The following is a 27591-nucleotide window of genomic DNA, read 5'->3' as shown; positions in this document are numbered from 1 at the left end:
ACACTCACACACACACACACACACACACACACTCACACACACAGTCAACATGCAAACACTCACAACACTAGAAATGCACCTCTAAAAGGGTCCCTGGCATTGTGACATTTCACATTTCATTTAAATCCATGAGGGATTATAGCCCTCCCGTTAGGAAGGAAGAGAGGAGGGAATAAAACACTCATCGAATCCATTAGTTTTAAACATTTAAAGGACCATCTAAGATAGACTGATGGAAGGATAGAGGGGTGGGCGGATGGGTGGTGCTGGTTATTACAGAGTGAGGACTGTGTGGCACACCACAAGTCTGTGCTAGATTAAACAGACGCTCTAATCCCCCATTTCTGCCCCCAAATTGGTTTTCCCTCAATCTCGGCCTAGCCATCCTAATGTGAGAAAAAGAGAAGTAGAGCAGTGGCTGAGGCAAAATAATCAGCACGTTAAAAGCTGTGAGAGCAGAATAAGAGACAAAAAAAGAACGATGTAACGATAAGCAATCCAATGGGTGATTTTAAGGGGAGCACGCAGTTTAATTGGGGTCAGTCAAGGCTTCCTGACGTCATGCTCTGTTCCTGGTTACCTGTAAGCTTTCATCAAGTGAAGCATTGCTGAGTGATAGTTCTCTGTGCAGAGTTCTGTTTGATACCTATGTCCCAGCACGTGTACATTAGCATTCCTCTTGACTCCCAACCTCACACGTCCATTTTGGCCAAAACATTAACTAAACATCATTTCATCGTTCTGGGCTCAGATTTGGTCCAGTGCCGTTCACTTCAGTTGGTCTCGCGGAACACCCTGAGCGTTCCTGCTCAATGTAGGTTTCTCCGGGTTGTTATGGGGTTTGCCTCTGGCTCTGGCGGAGTTTGTCTCTCTCTTTGAGCAGGTTAGTAATGGCCAAGCGTATGGCCGAGGTCTGGGGATCTGTGGGTTCCTTCTCTAAGTAGAGACTAAAGTGCTGGGTGCTGCACGTCAGCAGGCTGTCTGGACTGTAGCCCCGGTGACCTGAGCGTAGTAGCCTCTCGCAGGCCAGTGCCAAGTTCTTGTCCCAGTTTGGAGGGTAGTCTGAGTGGGCCTCAACAATCTCCTTATACAACTGCCCAGCAAACACACAGACATATCCACACACACACTCACACACACACACACACAGACATATCCACACACACACACACACACAGACATATCCACACACACGCACACAGACATATCCACACACACGCACACGCACACGCACACACACACACACACACACACACACAAAAGCAGATGTTACAGCGAATAACCAAAAGAAACGTTTGTTTTGTATGTTATTTGTATGTTACTTAAATCTGCCCTATTATTGAAAATGAGAGTATTGTTGCATGTTTGTTGAGGTCAGACTCACAGTATATGACAGCTCAAAAAGGCGAGCTTTCCCTTCTCCCTGCATCCTTTCTGCCAGGTCAAAAAGAAAGAAAGCAGTCTTCATCCTGAAACAAAGTACACAGGCTCAGGGCTAAGTGCTGGATGGATGAGCCATGCAGATCCACACTCACAGACGCACCACTCCAATGGAGTGATTTATGTAGATGCCACCACCAAATAGAATGTACATGTAGATGTTCTACCACACAAGACTGGTTTATGGAGATGTCCTAGCGGGCTAGTATGCATCATGACGCAGCTTTTATCTGCACGCTAAAGTATACAACCTCTCCAAAGAGGGAACCAGTGTCTTCGGTAAAAACTTTACAGTACCTGGCTTGCCACATCTCCTCATTTGCGACTCGCTCCCAGGACGCAGGATGGAAACTGTTCACACATGAAGAAAATAAATCGTTTCTTTATCTAAAGAGATTCAGGCGTTAGCTGGTGCACAGTTCCACTAACTATAAATTATTATTTATGTGAATATATTGTTCCACTCGACTGTGCAGGTTTTGATACACTAAACATCAATGTTTGCTGCATAAACATTAAATGACTGAGCAACAATACCAGCTAGCACATTAGACATGGAGTAAAACCACATCTCCCTTTTTCACTTTGTTGATTGTAAACACTTGACCTTTTCTTCAAAAGAATATTTTTAGCAGGGTTCCCGAGCTAATATTTGGCTTGTGGGCATCAGCGGACACGCTTGTCGTGGGGGTGTGGGAAATAATGTCACAGTATTCAGTCGTGGATATCTAAGTGAATGAAGGGCTGCTGGCAACACCAACAGAATATGGAGCTTTGACTAATTCCACTTTTGACACAGTTATTGACAAAATGCAATAAGAAACTCATTATTTTTCATCTTCAGTCTCATTTTAGATGGCTAAAGGCCTTATGTCTGGCTCTTGTTGAATTCACAAAGAGTTGGATCACAGTATGGAACACAGGACAACCTCACTGAGGGAAGCTCTGTGGAGTCTGTGGAAGAGTGTATGAGAAGACCACAGAGAGACGATGGGGTAGATATTGGTGATAAAGTACATGCTTAGCAGTAGTTAGTTGCATTTAAAGATCATGAGTTGTTTGACACAATAAGCAAAAGGATTTTACTAATAGGCTGATTTAACCTGTTAAACCCTATTGACTTGCCACTGGACCAGTCTTCACAAACTCATAATGTTGTGCTAAACTCTAAAGATAACAAATATGTCTCGCTGAACTTTAGACGATGTGTATAAAATGATGCGCAAGACGTAGCAAAATGGCTTCATGACTTTGCGTGAACATACACGCCAACTTTCTTAAGCCAAGTGGCGTGTTATCTGCACGAACTATGAATTATGTGCGTATATGTCTAGGTTGTATAGAGGGGACGGCAGTCTGCAACGTCACAGTGTATATCTACACGCCACGTGGCACTTTACAAAGCCACGTGGAGTGTTATCACTAGGCTACTACGCATGCAGGTTTTAGGAAAGCAAGACGCTGAAAACAGGTTGGGTTTAGTAAAAGAACAGGGTTGGCTTTCATACTACACCTCATGACATAAATTGACACGCAATCGCAAGATAATGTAAGTCAATTGAGGCCAAACGGTGTTGATAAACACGGTAAAAAGAGAGTATGGGTCTTGATGACACGCCAATAATGGCATAAGAATTGGAGTGCCATACATGCGCCATCAGTCTAGACGTAGAATATCTCTACCTAGTTCTGCCATAAAAAACAAGGACTTTTGGGTTTCATTTCATTCAGTGTTCCTATAGCTTCAATGAAAAGGTGGAACATGTTGATAGAGTACCTATGTTATTGTCAAAGTGTGAAATTAGGTGATTATTTTCAACATGAAAGCTACTGAGGAGGAATAAGGGAAACTGCACGTTTAGCAGGGAAATACATACCTGTCAAGAGACGTTAATGATTCTGTATATTTGTGTTTGCACCTGTTGTGTGGCTCACTCCAGTTGTAGATGTTGCGAGTTCGATGGACCCACTTTTCAGGGTGAAACTGCCTCTGAGCTGGCACCAAGTAGTCACACACACCCAGGGGCCAACGAGAAAAACTATGTCCCCAGCTTGGGTCTCCATCAGGCAGCCCAATGCAGGCAAACACATGCCTCCTGCAGAAAAACAATCAGAAAGAGGCTTGCTCACATACTCAATTATTATCCATGTAAACACCCATCTTTCCCCAGGTAACTGCTGATGATGAGAAACACAGGAACACCATGCAGACAAACAATTCCTCACATCCCAACATTTTCTAGTTTCCCTCCAGTCCTGCGCTCCTTCACAAAAAGCTCGGACCTTGGGTTAATCCTATGGGTCAGTGTTGCCCCACTGAGAGACAGGCATGTTGGCCTGGCAAACACTGCCCCCTGGTGGGCTTGGTATTAACAGGTCTCCAGCCGGTTTCTGGGTCTCAATTCCACTTGGGGGAGCGAGTGATGAGAGCAGGGAGCACCAATCAGTCCAGAGACTGTTTAACCAAATCAAATAGATTACTCGACTTCTGTACTTCATCAAACTCCTTTTATGGCCGTAACAGTTCTATGGCCTTATCTTCTCCCTGCACTCACCGCTGTGTCAACCATCCCACTGATCTCTGCCTTATTAGATCACCCCCTTGTTCATTTGGACCATTGTTGCCCTCCTAATTCACTCTTGCTCTCCCTTTTACACTCTTCTATTTATCAGTTCAGACCACCCTTTTTTTTCGCTCTATGCCCTCTCCCTGTGTCTCAGTGACTTACTGTGTGTTGTGGGACAGAAACTGTTCCAGAGTGAAGGTGTCTTTATCCTGGGGGTGAACCGGGTCCCACCAGCGGCCAGGAAAGTGCACCCCAGGGTGGTGCTGCGCCAGCTTTGTCACATACCAAGCATATGTCATCATCTAGAGAGAAGAAAGAGTACCACCAACTCTGCTCAGTCCATTGCATCCCTGTGATTAGCAATTGAAGTACCACTCAGAGTTCAATTCACTTGAAGAAAAGGATTTATTGATTTATTTAAGTGGCTTTAACTCCTTATTTGAGGTCATCAAAGGTTTTCTTTTCCCACTTAAGAGTCTAAAGTTGAAGGCTCTTGTTTTCACTTCTTATTTCATTAAATTGCTTTCCTAAAGCCCTTTTTGACTGTGAGTTGAAGAGAAATCCAAACTTGATGATGTACACAATGACTGCGTGCCCTACTCAGTAAGCATGCCAGAGACTTCCGGACATTAGGCTGTAATTTATTGTATATTATGAATTTCAGTAAGTTATTACACAGCCATGGCGCATTGCTATTTTGTCCAAATCTTTATTTGAAATAAAGAAATTATTTTCTGAATTTTATCTTTCTTACTTGACAACCAAAAGAAACTGAAGCAATGTTGTCATAAATCAAATTAGCAGCTTAAAACATGGACAAATAACATATCATTTCAATACAATACACACAATTCAATGTTAAACTATGTGTTCTTCCGGCTGGCCAGTTTAGTATTCCTATTTTCATACCTACGTTTGTTAAAGTACTTGAACTGAACACTCAGAAGATACTTTTACTTAAGCTGACTTTGATTCTGTAATTCCTAAAATACAAAAATTTTACTTTTGGTTTGAATCAAACATCAAAACTTCCATGATAACAGCTCAAGAAAGACAAGACGGTCAAAAATATCACAGCTCTGACCTCCTGGTCGACCAGACGTGCATCGGGCCGTACACCCTGGCAGTAGTATAAGTAGCGCAGGGAGTTTCCAGGCAGATCTCCTCTGGTCAGGATGATTGAGTCTTTTGGGAAGGAGGCCAGAAGCTCCCTGCCGAACTTCTCGACCACACGATTTCTGCTCTGATCGCACTCCCTTAGGATTATCAGCACATACACCGTCATATTGTATAATATTAACAAAATACATGTTTCGTTTACTGGAATTTAAAATAGGGGTTAAGTGCATCTTTACTCCAGCTTAGAACGGTGTGATGTGTACCACTGTGTGTATGCTTGTGCTTGTAGGTTTGGTTTTAAGGTGCTCTGAGGGTAAGTTGTCAGTGCCCCCGCCCCGTCCCCTCTGCAGAGCGCTCTGGCTGCCTATCTAATTTTGGGGAGACAGGTGTGATGGGTCTGACAGCACAGGCCATGCTCTCCCCTTGATCAAAGCCGCTCAGTGATGGCTGTCTGGCACTCCCCAGTACTTTGCTGGTGTAATCTGCCTTCTCGGACAGCTAACATCAGACTGAGCTCTGTGAGTGGAATCTATGTGCTAACCGTGCTTCTCTTTAGCCCCTACCATGGGGTGAGCAGAGAAAAACCTGACATTTGGAATTCAGACCTGCGATATGAAGCGCAGAGGAGAAACAAATCAGGTTGACTCAGGGAAAACTTATGCATGGGGATTTTAGAATAAGGGTGGAATTTTTATTTCACAACTTTATTAAACAGCAGTATTATATAAAAGTAACTTTGGAGACATTTGGCTCTAGTGTGGGTACTGCAATAGGGATGTTGTTTAGTCAAATTGATTTGGTATTAGGACAAGCAAAAGAAACTTTAAAACAAAATCACGCTAACAAACTATTAGAGTTCACTGGTGTACTATGATCACAATCTCTGCAGTTGTGGAATATTTCTTTTTATAATTGTCTTAAAGTCGACGTTACAAAACTGACTTCATATCTTAGCCCTATAAAATAAGGTATTTTAAAGATTGTTTTTGCTCTACACTCTATACTGAATTGAATTTGAAATGAAACAAACATTTGGCAAAAAGGACTGTGAGTCCCACACCTAAATGCAAATTTACACAAACAAAAAGCAGCATTTCAATCTCATAGTCATCGTTTCATTTTAAATCCAATGTGTTGTTGTACCCAAACAATAACACACATATCAATATTGTATCTGATATTTATTTTATATTCTGACAACAAAGTATGTTTTTAATCACAACTTAACTGTAACTGTGTGCAATGCTCACCTGTGATTGGTGTGCACCATATGTGCCAGCACAGCCATGGTGAGGACCCAGCCTGTGGTCTTCCACACCCCCCCACGGCCCAGCCTCCTCTCCAGCTCAGTGTGTGTCCGGCTCAAGCCAAGGCCTGCCAGCACACACACTGCAGCATCACTCTGGAGCCAGAACCGCTCAACCTGCAGGAAGTATGCGTACATGTGTACACGCACACACGCACACACACACACACACACACACACACACACACACACACACACACACACACACACACACACACACACACACACACACACACACACACACACACACACAATCTAAGCTGTTGTTTCAGTGCTTTTGTTTGTAATTTATGTGTATAACTGTACTTGTAACTCAATGTAAAAACATGCTTTTTAGACCACTCCAGGTAAATAAAAACAACAGAAACACTTTGGGTTAGAGAGAGGATGTCAATCTGAGTTGGAGTCTCATGGCTCACCACTCCAAGCAGTAGGGGTCTGCTGATGTCCAGGTTAGCTCTCCAAGCAAAAAACAGTGAGTAGACCACCAGCATGGCAGTCAGCAGCCAGGACACTGAGCGACACATCCTACGATAGGAAAGGCCAGTAGTTATTCAGTTTACAAATATTTCTCAATTTAATTTCCACTTCATGAATATTGTTTATTGTACTCCTGGGCTGCAGTTTCCACATATTTAATCTTGTTTTGAATAAATCCATAAAAACATTAACGCAAAGATGAAGATCACAAGCCCGGGAGCAAATGTATATGCCAGCTAGGGAAGAGGTGCATGATTGATTTGCTAATTCAGACTGAGTCATAATGAGCTGGTGCCAACCGCTGAATCACAAACTCATTACAGTACAGCTGTAAAATGTACTTATGCACAAAAAAAGAAAACACGCTACCCTTGTGGGAATAACAAATCGTCATCTGAACCTGAAGAGGCACTTTCAAGCCAGAGAAAAGGACTTTTTGGTTTTCCTGCCAAAAAATGTATCTAACCGGTTCCATTGACTGGCCACTAATGCATTCTGTGAAGATTCTGTGTTACAGAATGTAGAATCGCTGTAGAATTGCAGGATCACATATCACATGAAAATCCATCTTGTCAGGCTTCAATCACATATCACATGAAAATCCATCTTGTCAGGCTTCATGTAAAAGCATTTCTATTGAACCAATCAGTGTCCAGCGAGGAGCTACTGGCAGCTGCGGGGTTGGTATGTGTGTGTGTGTGTGTGTGTGTGTGTGTGTGTGTGTGTGTGTGTGTGTGTGTGTGTGTGTGTGTGTGTGTGTGTGTGTGTATGTATGTGTGTGTGTAAAACAACAACAATGGCGGACGTAATAACAGATGGTTTATCCAATCACATGCCAGGTATTTTTTGAAATGCCTGCCCTTTCCAAACTATTTTTAACGATGGCTTCTCAGACGTTCCTGTAGAACAAACTATCTGGCTCAACAGGATCCACATTTTGCACAATTAGTTTAAAAAAAGTAGTAAGTAAATGCTGTTTTTTATTCAGTTATACAATTTTCTAATGTTCTTAACATAAAAATAGTTTCACTCTACATTTCAACATTAGGTAAATTAAGATTTGCATGGCTTCCTCTTGGCAACGTATGACATGACCTTGCTCTTTTTCATCTGTGTGTATGAAGCCAAGTTTATCAAAGTGCACCCCAGGGGAGGGGTAGGGGGGGCAGCCAGTGCACTACAGAGCCCCAGGGCTACACTAGGCTTTATCAGCTCCACCCCACAGACCAGAGAAAAGGCACTGCTTTAATGAATTACTGGATCACACCGCCACACTGCCATATACAAACAGCGACTTACTTGTACACACAAACATTTTTTGAAAATCCAAAATACACATTAACCTCTCTTGATTTGAATGCAGCGCCCCGTGACAGCTTGACAGTTAGGTGCCTCAGTGTTTTTTTGTATTCTCTTTTTCTAAGATCAGCATTTTGTCAGTGGTTTTGTTCCCTGTCTTTTACTCCAGGGGATTAGATTTTTGGTTGAAGTGGCTGCTGAGATGTGTGTGACAGTTTGGTGTTTTGTATGCCGGAGTCTCGCTCATCCTACCTGTCCCATGGGGAGAGAAGAAGGCCTATTCCTGCTAGCACCAGAACAGGAAGTGAAAGGTCTTCAAGGCAGTGGTCCAACTGGGCCCTGCACACATAAAAACACACATTTAACATATATGATGGACACCAAAGAGAAGCTCAATAACCCTCCCTGCTTCTGAACTCAAGCAGACCAATTATTAAGTGCCCTCCATCCCCTATCAAAACAAACTCCTTGGACTGTGCGCTCCTTCTTTCAATCGGATTGACAGATACGAATGACTGTGTCATCCACCCCCCCGTTGTCCCATCCTCTCCTCACAGTGCCTGTCAGTTACAGAGCACTTGCTCAGAGCAGGGAGATAGTTTCCTGCCTCTTCCTTAATACCCATCTCTATTTGACAGCTTATTGAGTCTCTATATCTCCCAATGTACACTATGTGTGAATGTGCTCACAAGCGTGTGTTTGTGGGTGTGTGTGTCAGCCTCTCCAGTGGGTTTACGTCTCCAGTGCGACATGCCTGTCATGTTCCCCTCTCTTCCTCATCTTGAAGGTGTGCTTGTCCATCAAGCAGCAGGGGTGATGGGAAGGGGTGGGTGCCTGGCAGAGGGGGGCTGGTAGTGGGGGGTCTTAAGACCCACATGCACCCCCTTCCCGTCAGCTAGAGAAAGATACCAGGAGAGGGATGACTGCGGTAGTGGTGGTGGTGGTGGTAGCAGGGAGAAGGGGAGGAAATTGGGGGGAGGTAGTGGGGGGTTGCTAGAGTGGAAAAATACAATTTCTCCAGCTCTATTGCAGTGTCTGTCATCACAGCTTGTCACGCTTAAACACCAGAGCTGAGTGATCATTTCAAACTGCTGGAGAAACAGAACACAGAGATTTGGCCCTCGAAGCAGGTTCAGTTCTGCTTTGATGGGAGAGAGTGGAATGGGAAGAACAAAAGCTGCTGGGGAGAAGAGAGAGAGATGGGATGCAGAAATAACTATGGGCTCTCAGAAGAGATTGGAGTGTATGTGGTTAAAACTTTGTAAAACACCATAACCAGCGCAAAAAGTGGTTGGGTCTGCATCTGTAGAACCACGTGTGCCCGCACTGCGCCCAGATCAAATCCCCAGTTTTCTCTATTGGTTTCTTTACTACTCCAGCTTTGAATCTAATGACTAAGAAGCAGAAAACAGACACCAAAAAAATTGACCGCAGTACTGTTCATCCTAACTTTCCAAAACCAGACGATCTGACGTTCACGCAATGAATAAGACTGTCTGAAATGAAAATATGAGCCACTATTAAGTTCAATTTAAAAAAATAAATAAAAAAACATAATAAACAGTTGTCTTTAATTCAGAAAAAAAAAAAGACAAAAAGTTTTTTTTTAAACCAAGCAGACTCACTTCAGCATTAAAGTCAGGTTTACCGAACTCTCCGTCTTTGCCTGCAAACAAATAGAATAAAATGAACAGTCACCAGAGCACTTAAACAGCCTTTTTTTTTAATTTTTTATAGCGGGGCAAGTAGCACGTACCAAACTGAAGGTGCCATATTCCGCCCTCAGCAGGTGGGTCAGCAGACCAGACAGGGTGGTCTGATCCCCCCAGCTCCAGCGGGCTGTGTTGAGGGAGGAGGAGATGGGCAGGTAGACGTACGGCAGAAAGCCAGCAAGGAAACGCACTCCCAGAGACACAAGGCCCCGCAAAGACAACTCCTGTTCAGATTGTTTGGAGAGGGATGCACTCAATCTTTGTATGTTCCCCAAAATGGAAGTAAAACTGACCCACATTCAAAAAAGCAGCATCCAAAAAAACTATGTTTTAGATTTTTGTTAATACACATTACATGATATTTACAGTATGGCAAGTGCCTATCATGAAGATGGGATGGTAGCACAGTAGAGTTATTCTTTTCTTGCCTGTCTAGCGGTTTCTTAAACAAACATTTAATTTCAGTTCTATGAGAGCTTTTATAAATAATACCTCAGAACTTACCTTGAGAGAGTAAAGTCGGTGAAGGACCCAGGGAATGATGACCAGTACATACAGCACCAGGGTGTGCTGGTTACAAAGCCCCAAGCCACAGCACAGCGCTCCCCAATGTGCAATCTGACAAGGTCAAGATTTTAGTAACAATTTGAAGTTGTCTAAGGAATGATCAGGGGAAACTGAAATACAGGTTTCCAATGAGGGTTAAAGAGTTACCTTCCTCCTCTGGGTGGCTTTTTCAGCACAGTGGAAGCTGGCAGACAAAAAGAACAGTAGACCAACAAAAAGGTTGTTGAGGGCGAAGACCTCTGCCACCATGGACCACTGCCAGGTCAGCCTGGACACAGCAAACAGCCCTCCAGCCAGTACTGCTCCGGGGCCAGGGCCTGCCAACCTAACATTGAGGGAGGAGAAGCCTTCATAATTATACACTTACTTACTTACTATTATACAAAACTTCCCAAAAGATTTGCACTTTCCCACACAAACCCAGGAATATACTATGTGTATTTAAAAACACACAGTACCTGATTCCAACCAAACTGAGGAATCAGTGAATCCAATTTTCAATTTATACTTACTTTTTGTTCTTAGTCACTTTTAAATTTAAACTTTTTCAGTATTTTATTTGAAGTTAGACTTCACTGACAAAAAAAAGGCAAAACAACAAAGTCAGCCGCTTCACACAAAATTAAATTTTTGCAGTAACAAAAGCCACCACTGAACCCAGACTAATTTGGGGACCCATTATAATCTTCCCTCAACCTAAGTTTGCTTCTCGGACAAGACCTTGAAAAACACCCAGTGAATTGGGCCATTCACATATCATGAGAACTCCCTCCCCAGCAGCCAGTTGATCTCGAGCAGACTGGCACAGAAACCACCGTGGTAGAGATAGCACTTTATCCTCAGCTTCTTAAATATAATGTGTGCACAAAAGTTTCCCCTTCCTCCTCTCCTGTACTGTCTCCATCTCCTTTGCAGTAATTGAAGAAAACTTGGGATAATCTGTCATACGCTAAGACCCACCACTAAAAATGAGAGACAGAGGGGGAGAGAGAGAGGCGACAAATGATGGGAAGAAGGGAAGAAAAGAAAAATAGTGCAGAGAAGTGTGCGTTAAAGGGGTGAGACAGCATGCGGGATAAAGGATGAAATATAGAAAAGGGAAGAAAAAAGTTCAAGAAGAGAGAGGGGGGGAAAAGAGAAAGGAGGGGGAAAAAGCAGCCCAGTCCCCGGCACGCTGGCTCTGAAATATGAGCAGGCTCGACAATTAGGGAAGTCAGGCAGTATGGCCCTTTCCACCATTGTGTGGAGTGGCTTAGAGTCCTCATCAGCCTATCAGCTAACTGACAGGCAGAGAGCTGCTCTATTCAGCACCGCAGATACAAGCTGCAGGCCAAACGGCTGCCAGGTCCCTTATGACCCCACAATCCCTTGCCGGTGACAGCTTCAAGCTCCATAGCAAATTAGGCGCTCTCACATTACAATCGCAGAAGACAGATTCCATTAACGGTATCTGAAATTGAGTAGAGAGCAGGCCCGTTATCAGACCTGACTCATAAGCACCGCCATTAATCACAAGGCATGATACCATTTATACATTTCCAGCTCTCTGCCTGCCGCTGTGATAGTCGGCCACAAAAGGCCTGATGAGACTTAGGCTAGGGGAACAATAGAGCTTTCTGAGGAAAGCGCGGTAAATCAGGAAAAAAAGGAGAGCGAGAGCGAGAGCAGGGTAGAAAAAAAAAAACTCTTGCTTGCTGACTACTTCCCCTTTTTTTCTTCGGTTTTCTCTTCTTCTCTCCACTATTTTTCCTCTGTGTTCACTGTAAGGCGAGCTTGGTCTCTGTGTGTGTGTGTGTGTGTGTGTGTGTGTGTGTTGGGGGGGGGGGGTGTTGATGGGGTGTCTAGGAGTGGGTCTTAATAAGAGATAGCAACGTCTTTCTCGCTGCACCGCTCCAGGAATTAGTTGTAACTTGAAGGAAGGATGAAGAAGGATGGGGTGGAGGGGGGCAGATGGGGACTTTTGTTGAGGTGCAGAGACCCCCCCCCCCCAACCATAAATTTCCCTCCCTGCATGACAATTAACCCAGAGCTCATACACCTAGCAGGGGGGCTGATTTTGGGCAGCACTGGGTGCAGAACAGCCGTGGGGGTCCACGGACGAGGTTATTACACCAAGTATGTCCCTGCCTTGAAGCCTTGTCTGATAGTCTGGCAGCACTTGTCACATATTCAGAGACACACACAAACATGTACACACGCACATTCCGGTTCTTCAACTTCTTTAGTCTCCCCGAGTGCCTGACAAATCTCTCTGTTAGAGCTTGTCGGTCCATAAGAGTCCAGTGATGTGTGTATAGTGCTGGCTGTAAATGACCTGTCTGTCTGCGCGGGACCACCTGGGTCCCAGTCAGCCTCTCAGCCTCTCCACAGCTCATTCTTCAGGCGGGCTGCTCCCAGGGCGCGCAGATAAAGCAGGACACATTCTGACACCAGTGTGCCCGTCTTCCCTGTTATCATGACTCAATGCAGTGCAGGATGCTGCTGTGCTGAAACGCTGTGGCTCAGTGACAATGGCCTGGTTGAGACGTGGCAGGAGAATAACACGGCTGACAACAAGACTATACTACCCTGAACTGATCCACCCTGCCAAAATGGATGTGTCATCATCACTTGGGTAATTAACTGGATCAAATATTATGCACAAAGCCTGGAATGAAGCACAAACTTGGTAATAAATGGTAAGCAAAAGGAACTTACCAATAATTAATTTGCTATACATAAGAAAAGGAAGATGGTGAAATAGAAGAAAAAAAATTAAACATTTACTTTATTACAAAACTATTCTAAACAAGTTCAAACTGAAAGATCAAAAGGTAAATAAAAAAACTAATGAATGACAATGATACAACAGACTCTGGTAAGCAATGCCCCCTTCAAGGACACAACAAAAGCTCAATATAATCACTTTGAAGTGTCAAAATGGGACCTGCCTCATTTACCCCCTCAGTTCTACAGTATGGGCCAGAGACGTGCCAGCACCAGTGTCTGTGCTAAATAACAGCACACAAAAAGCCTACACCAGCACTCTGCGCTGAAAAAAGGCTTCACAATGGAGCAGGCCAAGGGAGCCATTCTCACACACCACCCTGGGGAACAGACAATACCACAGCTGTGCCATTGCGGATCAGCGCTACACTGTTCTCTAACCGAGTAGTGGGTTGGGAAGCAGCGCTGGAAAAGAATCACACATTCCTGAAGAGGGTAGAAAGCCCGAGAGAAGAGGTGGCCTGCTCGAGCTGAGGCTATGGTTTCCAGCTGGCCCTCACTCACACCCTGGGGCTCTCCTCTGGCCAGTACACCAGGCGGGGTACTTAGTAGCTATTATATGACAGTGGTTAGTGTCTGATGCACTGCTTTGAAATTTCAAAGCCAAGTAGCAATTAATATACAAATTTAAACTTTGAAATGATAAGTTACAGTAGGCGTACATTTCAGGAAGCCAAATAATAATTACACTAAATAAAATACCACTAAGTGTTTTAAAGCCAGTCAATGTCTTTTCAGTAAAATCTTACTATTAAAATATTGTATAGTATGGTCCCACTCTTGTTTGCATTTTCTGTATTGTTTGTTTTTAGTTGTCTGTGTCTGACCCATGCTAATGTCCTGTACAAATGTTTCTGTCCTCATATGCCGTAACTATGTTAAATGTTCTCCGTTTCTGCAGAACAGCAACCTGCTGGAAACCAGTTTTTAAATTAAGTCAAGCCTGTTTATATTGTAACTTAATGTTGCTTTCTTAACTTTCCTGTATTATAACTGAAATTACATGAAATGTAATGTTATTTTAAAAGAAAAATGTAACTGTTTTTTAAAATGATAATACACAATACCCCTAATTTACACATGTAGTTTAGTTTACTTGTCAAATGGAATACCATTCAGCCGGTACAGATGTATAATGTCTTCTCTGGCTTTGAAGAAGCTCTCCAATAACCCTTATGACTTCAGCATTATTATGGTTTGGGATTTTAGACAGAAAGATTGTGTTATAAACTGGGGGCATGGGCCTAAAAAGACATGGACATTTGCCAGGCACGTTTAAAGAAAGATTCTATGGAGTTGCAATATGGCAAATGTAGGATCTAGTGTTTTGGATGCTTAACTTATACTGACACTAAATGACAGGCTAGCTCAACCTCTGCTGCTTTGATTTTGACACTTCTTCTTTTAAATGCATCTCCTCTAACTTTATGAAAGTGTAATACTAAATCACTGGAGTGCCCATTTAAAATAATGATTTCAAGCAAACTGTAATTAAAGACTAACCATGATATGTTATTGTTTTACGTGTGCCATGACTATTTCTTATGCAACTTTGTATAAAATTGCCATAAAGTACACATTTCTAACTTATATTATCATGATTAGTAGTTACCCATACGTACTTTATTAATATTACATATTTGGAACTCATTAGGCTGTCTGTGTATATCATATCTTTTTTATTTTTCCAAGTGATTTGGTGTGAAATTATTTTTCAAAAAATCCAATAGTCATCACCAAAATATCACATTATTGAGTTTATAATATGATACATTTTACATTTTATTCTGTCAGTATTTCCCAGCCCAAACTTTTTTTTAAACTGACTTTCAAAACAGTATATTGGAATCTGGGACGCCACAGCCAAACATTTTAGCCAGTCACTAAACCTGGCACTTCCATGTCTTTCCTGCCTCCCCCGGCATGCAAGAGGAGGATGTTTGCTCAAACAGAGAGAAGGGTAAAAAAGGGTCCAGGCTCTGTTGCTCCGAAACCCCTCCTCCAGGAGACCGCTCCAATGCTCCAAGTGGATGTAAAATTAATCACCACAATTCTGCTCAAACAATGCAGCCACTGACATGACAATTTCTTCCAGAATGCCATCTTAATCTCCACCCAACACACAAAAATTACAGGAAGAGGGGAAAAAAACTATTTACAAAAATCCTGTGTTTATGCAATTCACTGAATGCCATTTTTATTGCTGCTTTTTTCCAACGAAGTCATTAGGCACACACCAGCCATACACAAATGTTGCAGTAAAGATTCCATTAACTAATTCTGGGTGAATTGTAATTGCCGAGTCTGATCCGTCTCCGTGCCTGGTGCCTTATTAAGACTGCCTGTGGTGGGTGAGAAATGTAATATTGACGTCCGAAGCAGACACAATCTTGGGCCCACGGGCGAAAGGAATATTAAACTGGTACTGTATTCTGCTGTCTATCTTGCCCTCCTCCTCTCTATCCCCATCCCATAGCCAGTAATGAGGAAATAACATCTTCATTAGACATCTGTTTAACTGTATTAGAGGATGAGTCCTGGGGGAACCATTGGTCATGCTGAGGATGGGGGAAGTAAAAGAGGTCTGTTGGACTACAATATGACGGATAAGATACTGCAAATATGGAACAAAAGGTCCTTTGATTGAGGCCTTTTAAATATAAAAACCTAAAATAGTCTTCTGCATTTTCAGAGAGAAATAGGAATGGGTGTATTCCCTATTGCCACTTGGGAAGAAGATTTTCACAGCAGATGTGAGAGGGAGGGCCAGCTTTGCCACCTGCAGGAAGAGGTGAGAACATTACCCATCAAAACAACTCTACTTAACTGTTTACAAAACTATAACAACTCACACACACAAAACTATGCAAATGGCTGTAAAAAAACAATCTCCACACACAATGCTCCTGACATGACCCCAAAATGATACACACAACCCCACCCCCATGAAAAAAAAACAACCCACCTAAATGGGGAGGGAGGGCACCATCAGGACCATATGGTGAAGTTCCTTATAAGGAGCTGGGGACATAGCACAAGGAAGGGGATGGCACGCCGCCCACCCTCAGGTCCACTGAGGTATCAGCTGTGCCACATGGGCCAGCTCGTGGTGGGGGAGCCTCTCGCCGGTGTGCTTTATGTTTTGGTGACCGCCATGGAAAGGAGAGGACAGGCACCTTTGGTGCGTTTCAACAGTCTTCTTATGTAACAAAAATTGATGACCGAGTGTTGTGAGGTTGTTTTCCTGCTCTGATATACTGTCAGAACACTAACGTGTTGGCTCCTGATTTCTCAGGATAAGCTCGAGAATGGAGAGAGATTCCTCCCAGGTAGCAGAGATTCAGAGAAGCTTTAGCAGATATACTGGGAAACGAGAGAGAGCACAGAATACCAAACTGTCTGGATTATCCCGCTATAAAGGATGCATTCCTCTAGAGACTCTTGGCTAAGGCCTTTAACATTCCACAGGCAAAATGTTTCTTTCCGTGAACCTCCAAGTGCAATCAATAGTAATTATCATTAAGTCCACCATCCTCAAAGGCTTGTCAGGCCATGGTGTGAAAACATAACAAGACATGCAATTTGGCCATCAAACCATATGATCAAGCCAAGAGAACTGTAATTGACAAATCAAAGGATGGCTAAGTGCTACATTTAAACTTATGCAAGAGAGAGAAGTGGCTTCCAAGCCTATCAACTTACATTCCCCCACATTAAACACGGCAATCTGGCCGACTAATTTAAATTGATACATCAAAGGCTTGCCATGTTGGGTGTGCTCCAGATGAATTTCAAGGTCTTACAATTTACTATTTGAGAGAAACTGCCTTCAAGTACCCATATTACCATTTTGCCATAAGAAAATAATTACACAAAGTGATGATTTGTTTGGGGGGGAACTCTACTTCTCAGCTGATGCAAACCTAAAAATAAAAAGTAGTGAAAAAGTTTATAAGGGCCTCAAAGGAACAAAAATGACAAAATTAATCTCAGAACTTAATTATGTTGGGGGGGGGGGGGGGGGGGACACAGAAAACTTGTATCACTGCAAGGATGGAGCAGGTACGAACGGGTGTCAACTGGTCAGTTTTGGCATTTCATCTGAGGGAAAGGCCTGGCCAGACGATCCCTGCAGGGATGTGGCACGACATCTAGTCGTCTAGGTATGGTCAAAGCACCCAATGCCCTCCATGTCAGAACCGACAGAGAGGTCTTGACCATCAGGACACCCTCTCCCTCCCTTTCACCCTCATCATCTTTTGCCCTCTCCAGTAACCCCTCACCAAACAGAGTCTGCCAGCTGATCCACAGCCAAACGCTCATCCCAAACTAGGCCCTGAGTAGATAATGACCTTTTATGCTATTTTTCAAATTGAAAGCGTAGATTATACGTTTATACTTAAGAGCTTATATGGTGTGACTGGGTACTCTAGCGGAAGTCCTCACTACCCATCATCCCTTGTTGGGGAGTGAGTAGGGTTGGAGGTCCTCATAATGACTTTTTACTTGGCCATAATCCAAAATTGGATCTAAATCCCCAGAGATTACAAACAAGGCTACAGTTAACATACACTGTGAGCCAAATATTACTCAGACTACATGGATATTTTCTGGCCCTCAAAATAGCTGTCTGTAAATGTCTGGCCAAGAACAGAGTCCAATCCTCCATCAAATGTATTAAGACTTGGGGGGCAGTAATGTTACAAAGCCTAAAAAACCCAAAGAAGTATTCCTTTCCTTTCTTGTTGTCCTCTCTTAATTATTTTTTCGTCCTGTCCTGGAAAGAGTGGTTGAAGCTGGCAAGTTTTGATTCATCTCTGAGAAGCAGGAAGGCGAGGCAGGGTGTAAAGCTGATGCAGTCTGGGCTTAGGGCCAGTCCCCTGGGAGCACTTCCTCCCAAGCCCCTGCCCTACTGCAGCAGGGCTGACCCTATACCCTGACCTATTCTGGACCACCTGCCACCTACCACACACTGGCCAAGTACACAGGAAGTTCGTCTACAGGGCATTTCACTTGCATTTGCCACTAAAAAAAGATGTGTGCTAACTATAAAATGTATGTAGGAGCACATGTGCGAATGCCCTAACGCTAGGATATTTTCACCCTTTCACCTTTTTTTGCAGATTATATTCATAACGAGATTAGATCAAAGATTTGGGACGAGAAGAGTTGATACTTGCAAATGCTCCGGTCTGCAACATTCTGAAAACTGCCAGTTTACACCAATGAGACAAGAAAGTGTATCATCTCTATAGCAACTCTCTGTAATTCTGTTCTAACTTTCGGCTTTCCGGCTTTTTTGTAGCTGGATATCATTTATAGCGTCTTAAAATATGAATGAGGATACTGATAGTGAGTCGAGCTGAGACAGGCCGGTTCAGACCACTGCAACCTCTCCCTGCAGCATTCTAAAACAATTTTTGTCTTATCCCAATTCGGACAATGACAATAACTGAACCTTGAACCATCCACTGTTTAAAGTAGTTTTAAGTAAAAATAATTACTAAAGTATTAAAAAAATACAGTTGGAAGCAGAAATTATTACAAACCTAGTATACTTTTTGTATTCAAATCCTCATATCTCTTACTAAGAAAAAACTAAATATTTGATAGCCCATGTGTTCATTGCGCCCCTAAAATTATTTTTGCGTGCTCCTTGGCAAAAACGTTACTGTCGAGCCCTGGCCCAGTCCCAAGCACCCAGGAACACACACAACTCCATTTTCACCTGCTTTCTCCCACTATGACTGGGTCATCACATCTTACCAAGGAGTAGAGCACGAAGAAATTACATCATATTCAACAATTCCTATTCTGGAAGAGTAAATTAGAAGTATATGACATGCTTGGAAATGCCCCAGTATGCATAAACAGTGACAAAAAGGAAAAATGTTGACACTAAGCTGCCACCAACAATGTAATGTGGAAAATTACTTAGATCAGCAGAAGGGTGATGTAAGGTAGTCTGGCCAACTGTGGGAGATAAACACACACACACACAAAGACGGAAGTGGTAAAATACTCCTTACGTGATAGGGTCAGCAGCAGGCAAAACTGCTGGGTGGTAGATGGTAATGCAGAGAGCGTAAACTGTGTTCATGACTGAGCGAGGGGCGAGATGGTTGAAGAGAGGGAGGAGCAGAGTTAGTGATCCTGTTCCTCTCAGACCCAGTAGGCAGAAGAGGGAGATAAGAAATCGTGCCATGTCAGGATTGGGAGCATGCTGGGCAGTGGGGGGGCAGGAGAACAGAGAAGTCGAGGTGGGGGTTGGAGGGCGCAATAATTGTGATATACATACACACACACGAACGCTCACAACGGGTGGCTGATGGGTAAACAGGCAGAGCAGCGTGGTGGGAGGGAGGAGTGTGGCTGGGTTCTGCTCCTGAATACTGAACAGAGGATCAGGAATGACACTGCCAGTCTGTCAGGACCCAAAAATACCACTCTCTGTTCCAGACAGCATCAAGATGCAACATTTCAGTAAGGAAATGTTTAAAGACCCCCTTCACTCAAAAAAGGTCTCCTTTTTATTGTTACTTCCCTTGGATGATTGACTTTTGCCATTTCGATTGATACATGTGCAGAGTATTTCACTAGAAGGTTGCAGATTTCTCTCCTTAAGGGGATACAGTTTCTTTGTGCTTTTCTGAAATCTCAGATTGAGACATGTACACACAAGCACATCACATCTTTTGCAGATGCCAATTATGACAAAGAGCTAGACCACTAAAAATGCCTTGTCTGGGGATTATTTTAACTAAAGCACATTCCTTCAAATAAAAGCACAGTAATCGCAGGGCAGAGGAATAACACAAACACATTAACAAATTTCCTACCTGCAGACAGTAATGCAGAGTGCACCGCAAGCTGCAGCCCCCAACAGGCTACTCATCAGGTTGACACTGTGGGCTGGAGAAAGTGAGGGCAGAAGACACATAGCCAGGCGAGCTAGTAGGGTAAAGACAGGGTATCCCGGGGGATGGGCCACCTAAGAACAAAGTGATAAAGTATGAAATCCAAATCCAGAGACGCAATGAGAGATAGTCTCTGCTTCAAGAGAACAGCACACAAGGTAATGCTTTATTCACTATGCGCTTGAGTACACAGCAAGCTAAGATGTTGTACTTTGTTTTGAAAGTATATAGGATTAGGAAGAGTGTAAATAATTTCGAGAAAAAAAGCAAGGATAAAAAAGTCAGAATGGGAATAAAGGAGGTGACCACAAAGCAAGAGTGAAGCAGTAAGGTTGTGTTATTATTACTACCCACGTCTGACTAAGTGGGTAATCTAGTTGCTCTCCTGCCCTCGGTAGATGCCAGTAGTAGTGGGCAGTAGAGCTGCAATAATGGAAAAGCAAGACACCCCTCCCCTGGCCCTACCGTAAACTGACTCTGCTATGATACGAAAGCCCTCCTCACCCTCTCTTCCTCACTCTTCTCACTTATTTTCCTCTGGCCTCTTCCCAAGGACAGTGTAGCTCCCTAGAGCCCTTGGTAGAGTACGTGGTGCTCACCAGCCCCAGCCCCCAAACCACCTCTGAGCTGCAGTCATTCTCGCCTGGGGGATCTCGGCAATCACAGCAATTAGCCGCTAAGTCTCATCCACCCAGATAAGGGCTCAGTCATTAAACACAGGCTCATTCGCTGACACTGATAACAAGAATCATGCTAGCAGGGAGAAGGGGCAGCTCTTCAAATAAGCAAAGAGCTGAAAGGTGAGTGTACCTTGCCACTCACCTCAGACACAAACAACTCCACCCTAACCAAAGGGACAGGTTAAGAACAGAGCATGTAGTTCAGGGGAAGTCAAAGAGAGAAAGAGAAAAAGTATTGTAGTTAATAAAAGAAAAAGAAAAAGGTAAACATGTAAGTGACTCCATCAAAATGAGCATCAGTTAAGAGCAAGCGGAGGAGGGACTGTATGGAATGGACAGACATGCAACAGAAGGACAGTTGAGGGACAACGGCCACATGTAGTATGGGGAAGCAAAACTCTAGAGCTCTGGGGATCAGAGGGGGGGCCAGCAGCCTGGTGCCCAGGGACGGCCTGCAAGGCCCTGGGGAGGCCTGAAAAGCAGACAGGCAGGCCACACGGACTGCAGCACTAACGGCAGGATTACTGGCATAGTGACACCGACACAGCCTCCCTAAAAGGATCACAGCGGCGTAATAAACTTTATTAAATAATAAAACTTATTATAACTGTTAACCCGATTTAGTTCATTCTTCGCGGCTTACACACACACAAAAAAAGAGGGTTGGATATAATAAGCCTTATACCGTACATAAGGCAAAGCCTACAAAAGCCATCGCCTTACCATTGACTTTAATTGGATTTGAAAAACGGGTTGCAAATTATAGCATTCTCTACTTGCAACTTAGTAAAATAAGTGTATAAAAAAGAAGGGGAAAACCTGTGGACTGAAAGTAAATTAATCTGCTTTCTGCCCATGCTTAATTAAACTTCCTTAATGCTTATAAGAGTTAATGAGTGAATTGATTAAACAATACAGCTAATACTTACCCCCAGCTCACAAGCAGTGGTGATCAGCTCTCCTGTTGAAGAGAATAGGGAAGGAAATTAATGTAAACCCAATAATTATTATTAAGAGACAAGTCTGCTCCCAAAGTTTTCCCAAATCAAATACTTGCACTGGGGTTTTGCATTAATTTGCCAGGATCAAAACCTACAAATCTTCCCAGTGTGACATTTCCTAAGCGGCACGCTCATTCTCTTCATCTCGCGCTTCTCCCCTGATGCTTCCCTCCCCGTCTCCAGCACATACACACAGATATAAACACACACACGCAAACCATTAGACTCCCTCACCAATGCTCTGTCACACAAGGACACACATATGCTGATCTGAGAATAATGCTTCCAGTCCCATCCTCCCCATGCATCGGGGTCCTTTCCCTTCCTTTTTTTTTCCTGCCGCTCTACGTGCCTCTCTCCGGCTCCCACACTCCCCATGCCTCAATGTCTCGTTTAGTCTGTTGGGCACAAACAGAAAGGCAACGTTGGTGACACCCACAGAATGAGGTAAGCTGTAAAAATAGGAGCTGGTTGCACAATATTTTGACAAGCGTTTTAAATTATACTGATTTCCCACCCAATGTTTGCATCTCCCACTCATGAAAATTGAAATTTGGTTCAAATTAAATGACATTGATAAATGTTTGGGTTCAAGACAGCTCCCTCTACTGGTACTAGACTCCATCCAATACAGCCAATAAAACAGCGGCCTAGTTTCCTGCATCGGCAGCACCAACAGGATAGTCAGTCTATTAATAGTAGGATGCCTCGTCAATTGAGACACAAAGCCTTGTAAACAAATTATATTAAAAAGGTAAACATTTTGTGGCCAGGTTGGCTCAGTGGTAGAGCAGGCGCACATGTACTGAGAGGTTTATACCTCGATGCAGATGTCGAGGGTTTGACTTGTGACGATTTCCTGCATGTCTTCCCCCTCTCTCTCCCCTTTCTTACCTAACTGTCCTGTCAAAAATTAAAAGCAAACAAATATATATATATATATTCTTAAAAAAAAAAAAAGGTAAACATTTTGACCAAAAATGTAAAACAGCAACAGAGTAGAGGGGGTTATTTTCTATCAAAGTATCTATACATTTTAATAAATGTTCAAAAAAAACATTTCGAGAGCAAGGACATTGAACAGAACGGCTGAGTTTCAGAAGGCATTGGCTGCATCGCGTATTTTGCAACCTTGCCGATACAGTGAATTATTATGCCTAAATTTCTGCCACATGAGGAGCCATAACTCTTATCACTCTAATTGACCATGAAGTCAGAACTCCTCCACCTGCACAGCTTAAATGTTTTCTCAGCTCCATTTTACCTGGCATGAGCCGCCAGCTACCTGCCATCATTTTACATCACACTTCTTCATCCCTCATCGGTTTCTCAATTTCACTTATTTTCCCTCACTAGTGGCACACTTTTACACCATTCAACACAGAGAACCTCAAACTAATACTGAGCCAAAACATCCATCTCAGTGCCACAGAGATGCAGTTCAGTAGCCCCAATACTAAAAAGGGAAAAATATTGACTCAACAGGGGAGCAGAATCGGTGCCAAGAGTCTTTGTGATAGTGGAGCATGGGCACCCACACCGGTCTTCCCATAATCCCCATCATTTCCACACTCCACATTCCTAGACAACAGCGTACCCGCGGGGCTGTGCTCAAGCCTCTCCAAGGCACACCACACCTAAAGAGATTAGGACACAGAGACGGAGACCTGGAGAATTCGGAAGGGTGTTCAGCTGGCACTATCAGAGTGGGCATCCTGCACGGTCCCTAAACACTGTGGAGAAGGGACTGGCCATTTTTTTTTCCAAAGGCCCCATTTGCTAGACAGCAGCACAACCAGCAGGGCTACTCAGCGCTCCAATTGCCTGCTCTCTCGTCTTTTTTCTTGCTCATATCTGGTCCAGCTTTTCTCATGCTTTTATTCTGCAAAATGTGCATTCCCCTCAACAGCAGCTTGTATTCCAGAACAGCACAAACCTAACAAGCAGAGCCTTCATGCCCTCAAGTCCACATTTACAAGTTTGTAACCTTGCTATCACTTTTAAACACGGTTTGTAATTGTGCAAGGCAGGCCTTCATAAACTGCATTAAAAGAATGTTGGAAAAATGTTGGCTTACAACATAGGAAGGTACTGAGTCAAATACATGTGGGTCCACTGTAAAGGCTGGTTAAATAAGAGTGAAAATTAAATGTATGCATACACACATTCAATTACAAACAACACAAATTATTTTTAAGTCAATACTTTGTCATTACAAATGGTGTCTATATTGTCCACCATTGCAGTGCCATCGGCGGTAGAAAGAATGCTCTAATATGTTTTTCTTCTTCTGGCTCTGAAGAAAAAACAGCCAGAGTTAGTCAAAAAATGATTATTACAGATTTGCAAAAAGGGAGACAAATTTGACACAATCAACTTTCTAATAACTAATCAATTTTTAATTTCAGTGCAGGTGACTGAAATTAGGTTTGGGTCAAATGGAAGAAGTTAATCTTGTAATAATTATCTTAGCTTAAACTCATGTTAATCCACTGGGCCAAATTTGTTTTTGATCCTGACATCAGAGTATCATTAAACCCTTTAAGTTTCAAAGGAACATTCTTATCACATCCTTTCAGTCAAAAATAACACTGAATGTCTTTTGTAGACATTATCTACATGTTAATAAGCTTTCAACACTCATTTATGTAATAGAATAAATAAACTTAGTTGCCCCACCAGGGCAGAACATTCATCTTTGTGTCGCCAAAGACAGTGAACAGTCAAAACAATGAAAGCCATATACAATTTACAAATCATCAACAATACAGACCTATTTGTGCAATTGTGCAAAAGCTTCAACTTATTTAACTGACAAATCAGGGCATGGGGATGTACGCTTGTTTATTATACTGATTGCACATGGTACAAAGAATCCCTGATTTACCTTTTTCTTTGCCAGAAATTGTGTCCAGAAGGCATTATCTCAAATGTATTAACACTTTTCAATTCTGCCTTTATCAATATTAAATCGTTAGCACAGAGCAGACTGTGGAAAAACGGTGCTGATGAGTGAACTGTGCATGTTCTTACAAGTTAACTTAAAACAATTAATGACGGACCTATGAAAGCTCTCTAAAAATGTATCTTATGTTTCTTACGCCATTAAGATGTGTATTATAAACATATATGTATTAGTGTTTTTTTGTTTTGAAGCAAGCTTTATTATTCTCATATTAGCACAGGACTGGGTTTTTCGATGTAATGCACATGTACCTGCAGTACCACCATAGACTGTAGTACCACGGACAGCACCCGCTTAGCTGCAGGCGCTACACCAACAAGGAGACACACGATTGGTTGCCTGGTAACACAACAAAGCCACATGATCAGACGAGCAATAGCTAGTTAGCAAGCTAGCACCAACCTGAGTCTCCACCGGGGACAGTTCTCTGCACACAGGGTACATACAAAGCGGTTACACAAGCGACAGTAGTGCCTGTCAGTATCCAGCTTGTCCTCTGCTCCGCAGACATTTTGCTTCATGGATAAATACCAATGGTATTCAAACAACTGCGACTAACTAGCGAGCTAGCTAGCTGCCGTTAGCATCCACATATTTTGGAACCTGGGGACTAAAACATTAAATAGAACTGTAGCTAAGCTACCAGTTATTTGCAAACCGATGTTAGTCTAGAGCTAAAGTAAAGTCAACATGCCATTAAGTAATAACTTAACTTTACGGAATAATTTAAGAAGGTTTGACAGTTAGCTAAATTAAAACGTGTATGTTCCCGGGAAGAAGCAACTTAGTTCACGCCAACGATCCGAGGTAAACTCGCGATACTACACGACGCGCCATTCTTTAAAGTTACAGCAGTTATGAACTGATATTTTGTATCTGAATAAATAACAATGTACGTTTGTTGCAGCGGACGCGTTGCTTGTGAAAAAAACATGGAAGTAAAAAACCTAATGACTTTACTTCCTGGTTCACTGTGACTCAGAAGCTAATCGAGAGCTGAGATCTCTTTCATCACGTCTTTACACAATGCTGAGGGAGGGAGGGAGGGACAGATGGTCTGTACCTGTTGTCTCCACGAGCACAACGCTATTGCTGTGTCAATTTAAAAAGAAAATACAAAAAAAAAAAATTTACTTTATTTGTTTCATTTGTGTTACCTTATCCTATTTTTTTTCTAAATTGTATGTTTCAGATTTTCAAGTGTAGGGTCTGTAATATAAATGTATGCTAGATTCTAAGGACGATAAGTAGGCTATGAACTGAATTTTGTCAACTGCTTATTTCCAAGGTCAAAAAATGAACTCCAAAGAGGTATAGACATTTTATCATCTACATTTTCAGCTACTGAATGGACTTTCTAGTAAGATTGTTTTGCAGGGAACTGTTTCCAATGTCAAACATGAACTTTCAGCCTTGATTATGAAGATTATGTATTTGTTCATACCCTGTTTATTTCTACAACTTGAACTGTAAAATTGGATGGCATTCTTTGACTTTTGCACAACAGAACTCAACCCTGACACAATGGCCAAGCCCCCCTTTCCTTCACATTAGGTTGCTGCAACTAAATGTGTGCTTCGTTCTCTTCACTATTGTTCTGTTGTTGTTGATGTAGCTGAAACCTGTTTTCTCAGTGGACTGGTGGTGCTGTTGAAGAATCCTGTGAATGATGCATTACAAGGGGTTCAATACAGAAGGCCAGCTTAAGAGTGTTGACATTCCAGGTAAACCCAAACTCAAACAGAGCTGCCTGTTTCATCCGATTTGGAGCCTTTAAAAAATAAAACTCCACGTCACAATCACTGTAGCCCTCTTTAAACCCCTAGGTTTTGAAGTCTAATGGCTGGATTTGTCTAAAATACCTAATAGATGTCTTATTGTGGCCCACCTTTTCTAAAAAATAAATAAAAGACAGTTTGTTGTGGCACACTGCCAGCACACAGACACTTTGATTCCTCTCTGAAACTTTACATTTAGATCTTGTAGTATGAGGAATACTACTTAATTTAAACACTATTATACCACTTTTCCTGCTGCTAATGCACAATTAACTGTAGCAGGAAAGCAGTAGATTATAACTGAAACAAGATACATGCACCCATAGATGTCTCACAAGTGTCCATATTTCACAGGTTGAAGGGTGACTATAATAAAGAAATTTCCCTATTGAACTGATAATAATCCCAACCCACCATAAATGAGTCTGATCCCTCAGTAAATTGAGCCCTTGGTGAGGTGGAGTGGTGTCAGCACCTAGCCAACTCTCAGATGGCTCTCTAATCCTCGCTTCCCTCTCACCACCACCCTCATCGTCTAATCAGTCTTGAACACACACATAACACTCACACCCATCTGACACACTCACACGTACACGCAGCCAACTACTCACCCTTCCTCACACTCACGCTCAGCCATCTCTCCAGTGTGATGTCACTGCTAATCCACGCTCGGTTATCCGCTGGGCTGCAGTGCTGCCATAGGGATATGGGGAGGAGATGGAGTGAATTTGGGGAGGTGGTGGTGGAGGGGAGTTGGGGAGTAATCAGGCACGTCATAAAGTTTTCTCTCTAAAATCACTACTTCCATTAGAAAACCAAAGTCTTGCACCAAGCCAAACTGAACAGCATATCCACAAATGCTCAATGGAGTGTACACAAACACATATTTCAGCTCTGATAGGGAAGATAAAACACGGCAGAGAGTATATTCACAGAGGCCTGTAGCTCCCATTCAAGGCACAGAGGAATCATTAGAGAGTCTGCTGGATTAGGC

At 42.8% G+C, this 27591-nt stretch overlaps 1 protein-coding gene across 2 annotated transcripts; it reads right to left on the bottom strand.

Moving 5' to 3' along the window:
- Nucleotides 1-35: 35 nt before the first annotated feature.
- Nucleotides 36-25653, bottom strand: tmem260 (transmembrane protein 260). 2 transcript variants are annotated; one of them, XM_034858446.1, is made up of 16 exons: nt 25222-25653; nt 21783-21814; nt 20096-20247; nt 10638-10815; nt 10428-10541; nt 9968-10147; nt 9837-9877; nt 8464-8550; nt 6852-6960; nt 6377-6549; nt 5092-5263; nt 4170-4309; nt 3360-3536; nt 1738-1791; nt 1385-1469; nt 36-1093 (listed from the first exon to the last, which is right to left on the bottom strand). In XM_034858446.1, exons 1-16 carry the CDS (start codon nt 25328-25330, stop codon nt 833-835), a joined length of 2064 nt encoding a protein of 687 aa, XP_034714337.1. In that variant the 5' UTR covers nt 25331-25653; the 3' UTR covers nt 36-832. The 2 variants fall into 2 exon arrangements, with proteins under 2 accessions (XP_034714337.1, XP_034714338.1); XM_034858447.1 differs by lacking the exon at nt 25222-25653 and adding an exon at nt 21950-22058.
- Between the last annotated feature and the right edge of the window lie 1938 nt (nt 25654-27591).

Source organism: Etheostoma cragini, chromosome 20 (assembly GCF_013103735.1).
Source record: "Etheostoma cragini isolate CJK2018 chromosome 20, CSU_Ecrag_1.0, whole genome shotgun sequence".
NCBI classification, from domain to species: Eukaryota; Metazoa; Chordata; class Actinopteri; order Perciformes; family Percidae; genus Etheostoma; species Etheostoma cragini.
This window is presented reverse-complemented; position numbering and strand designations above follow the sequence as displayed.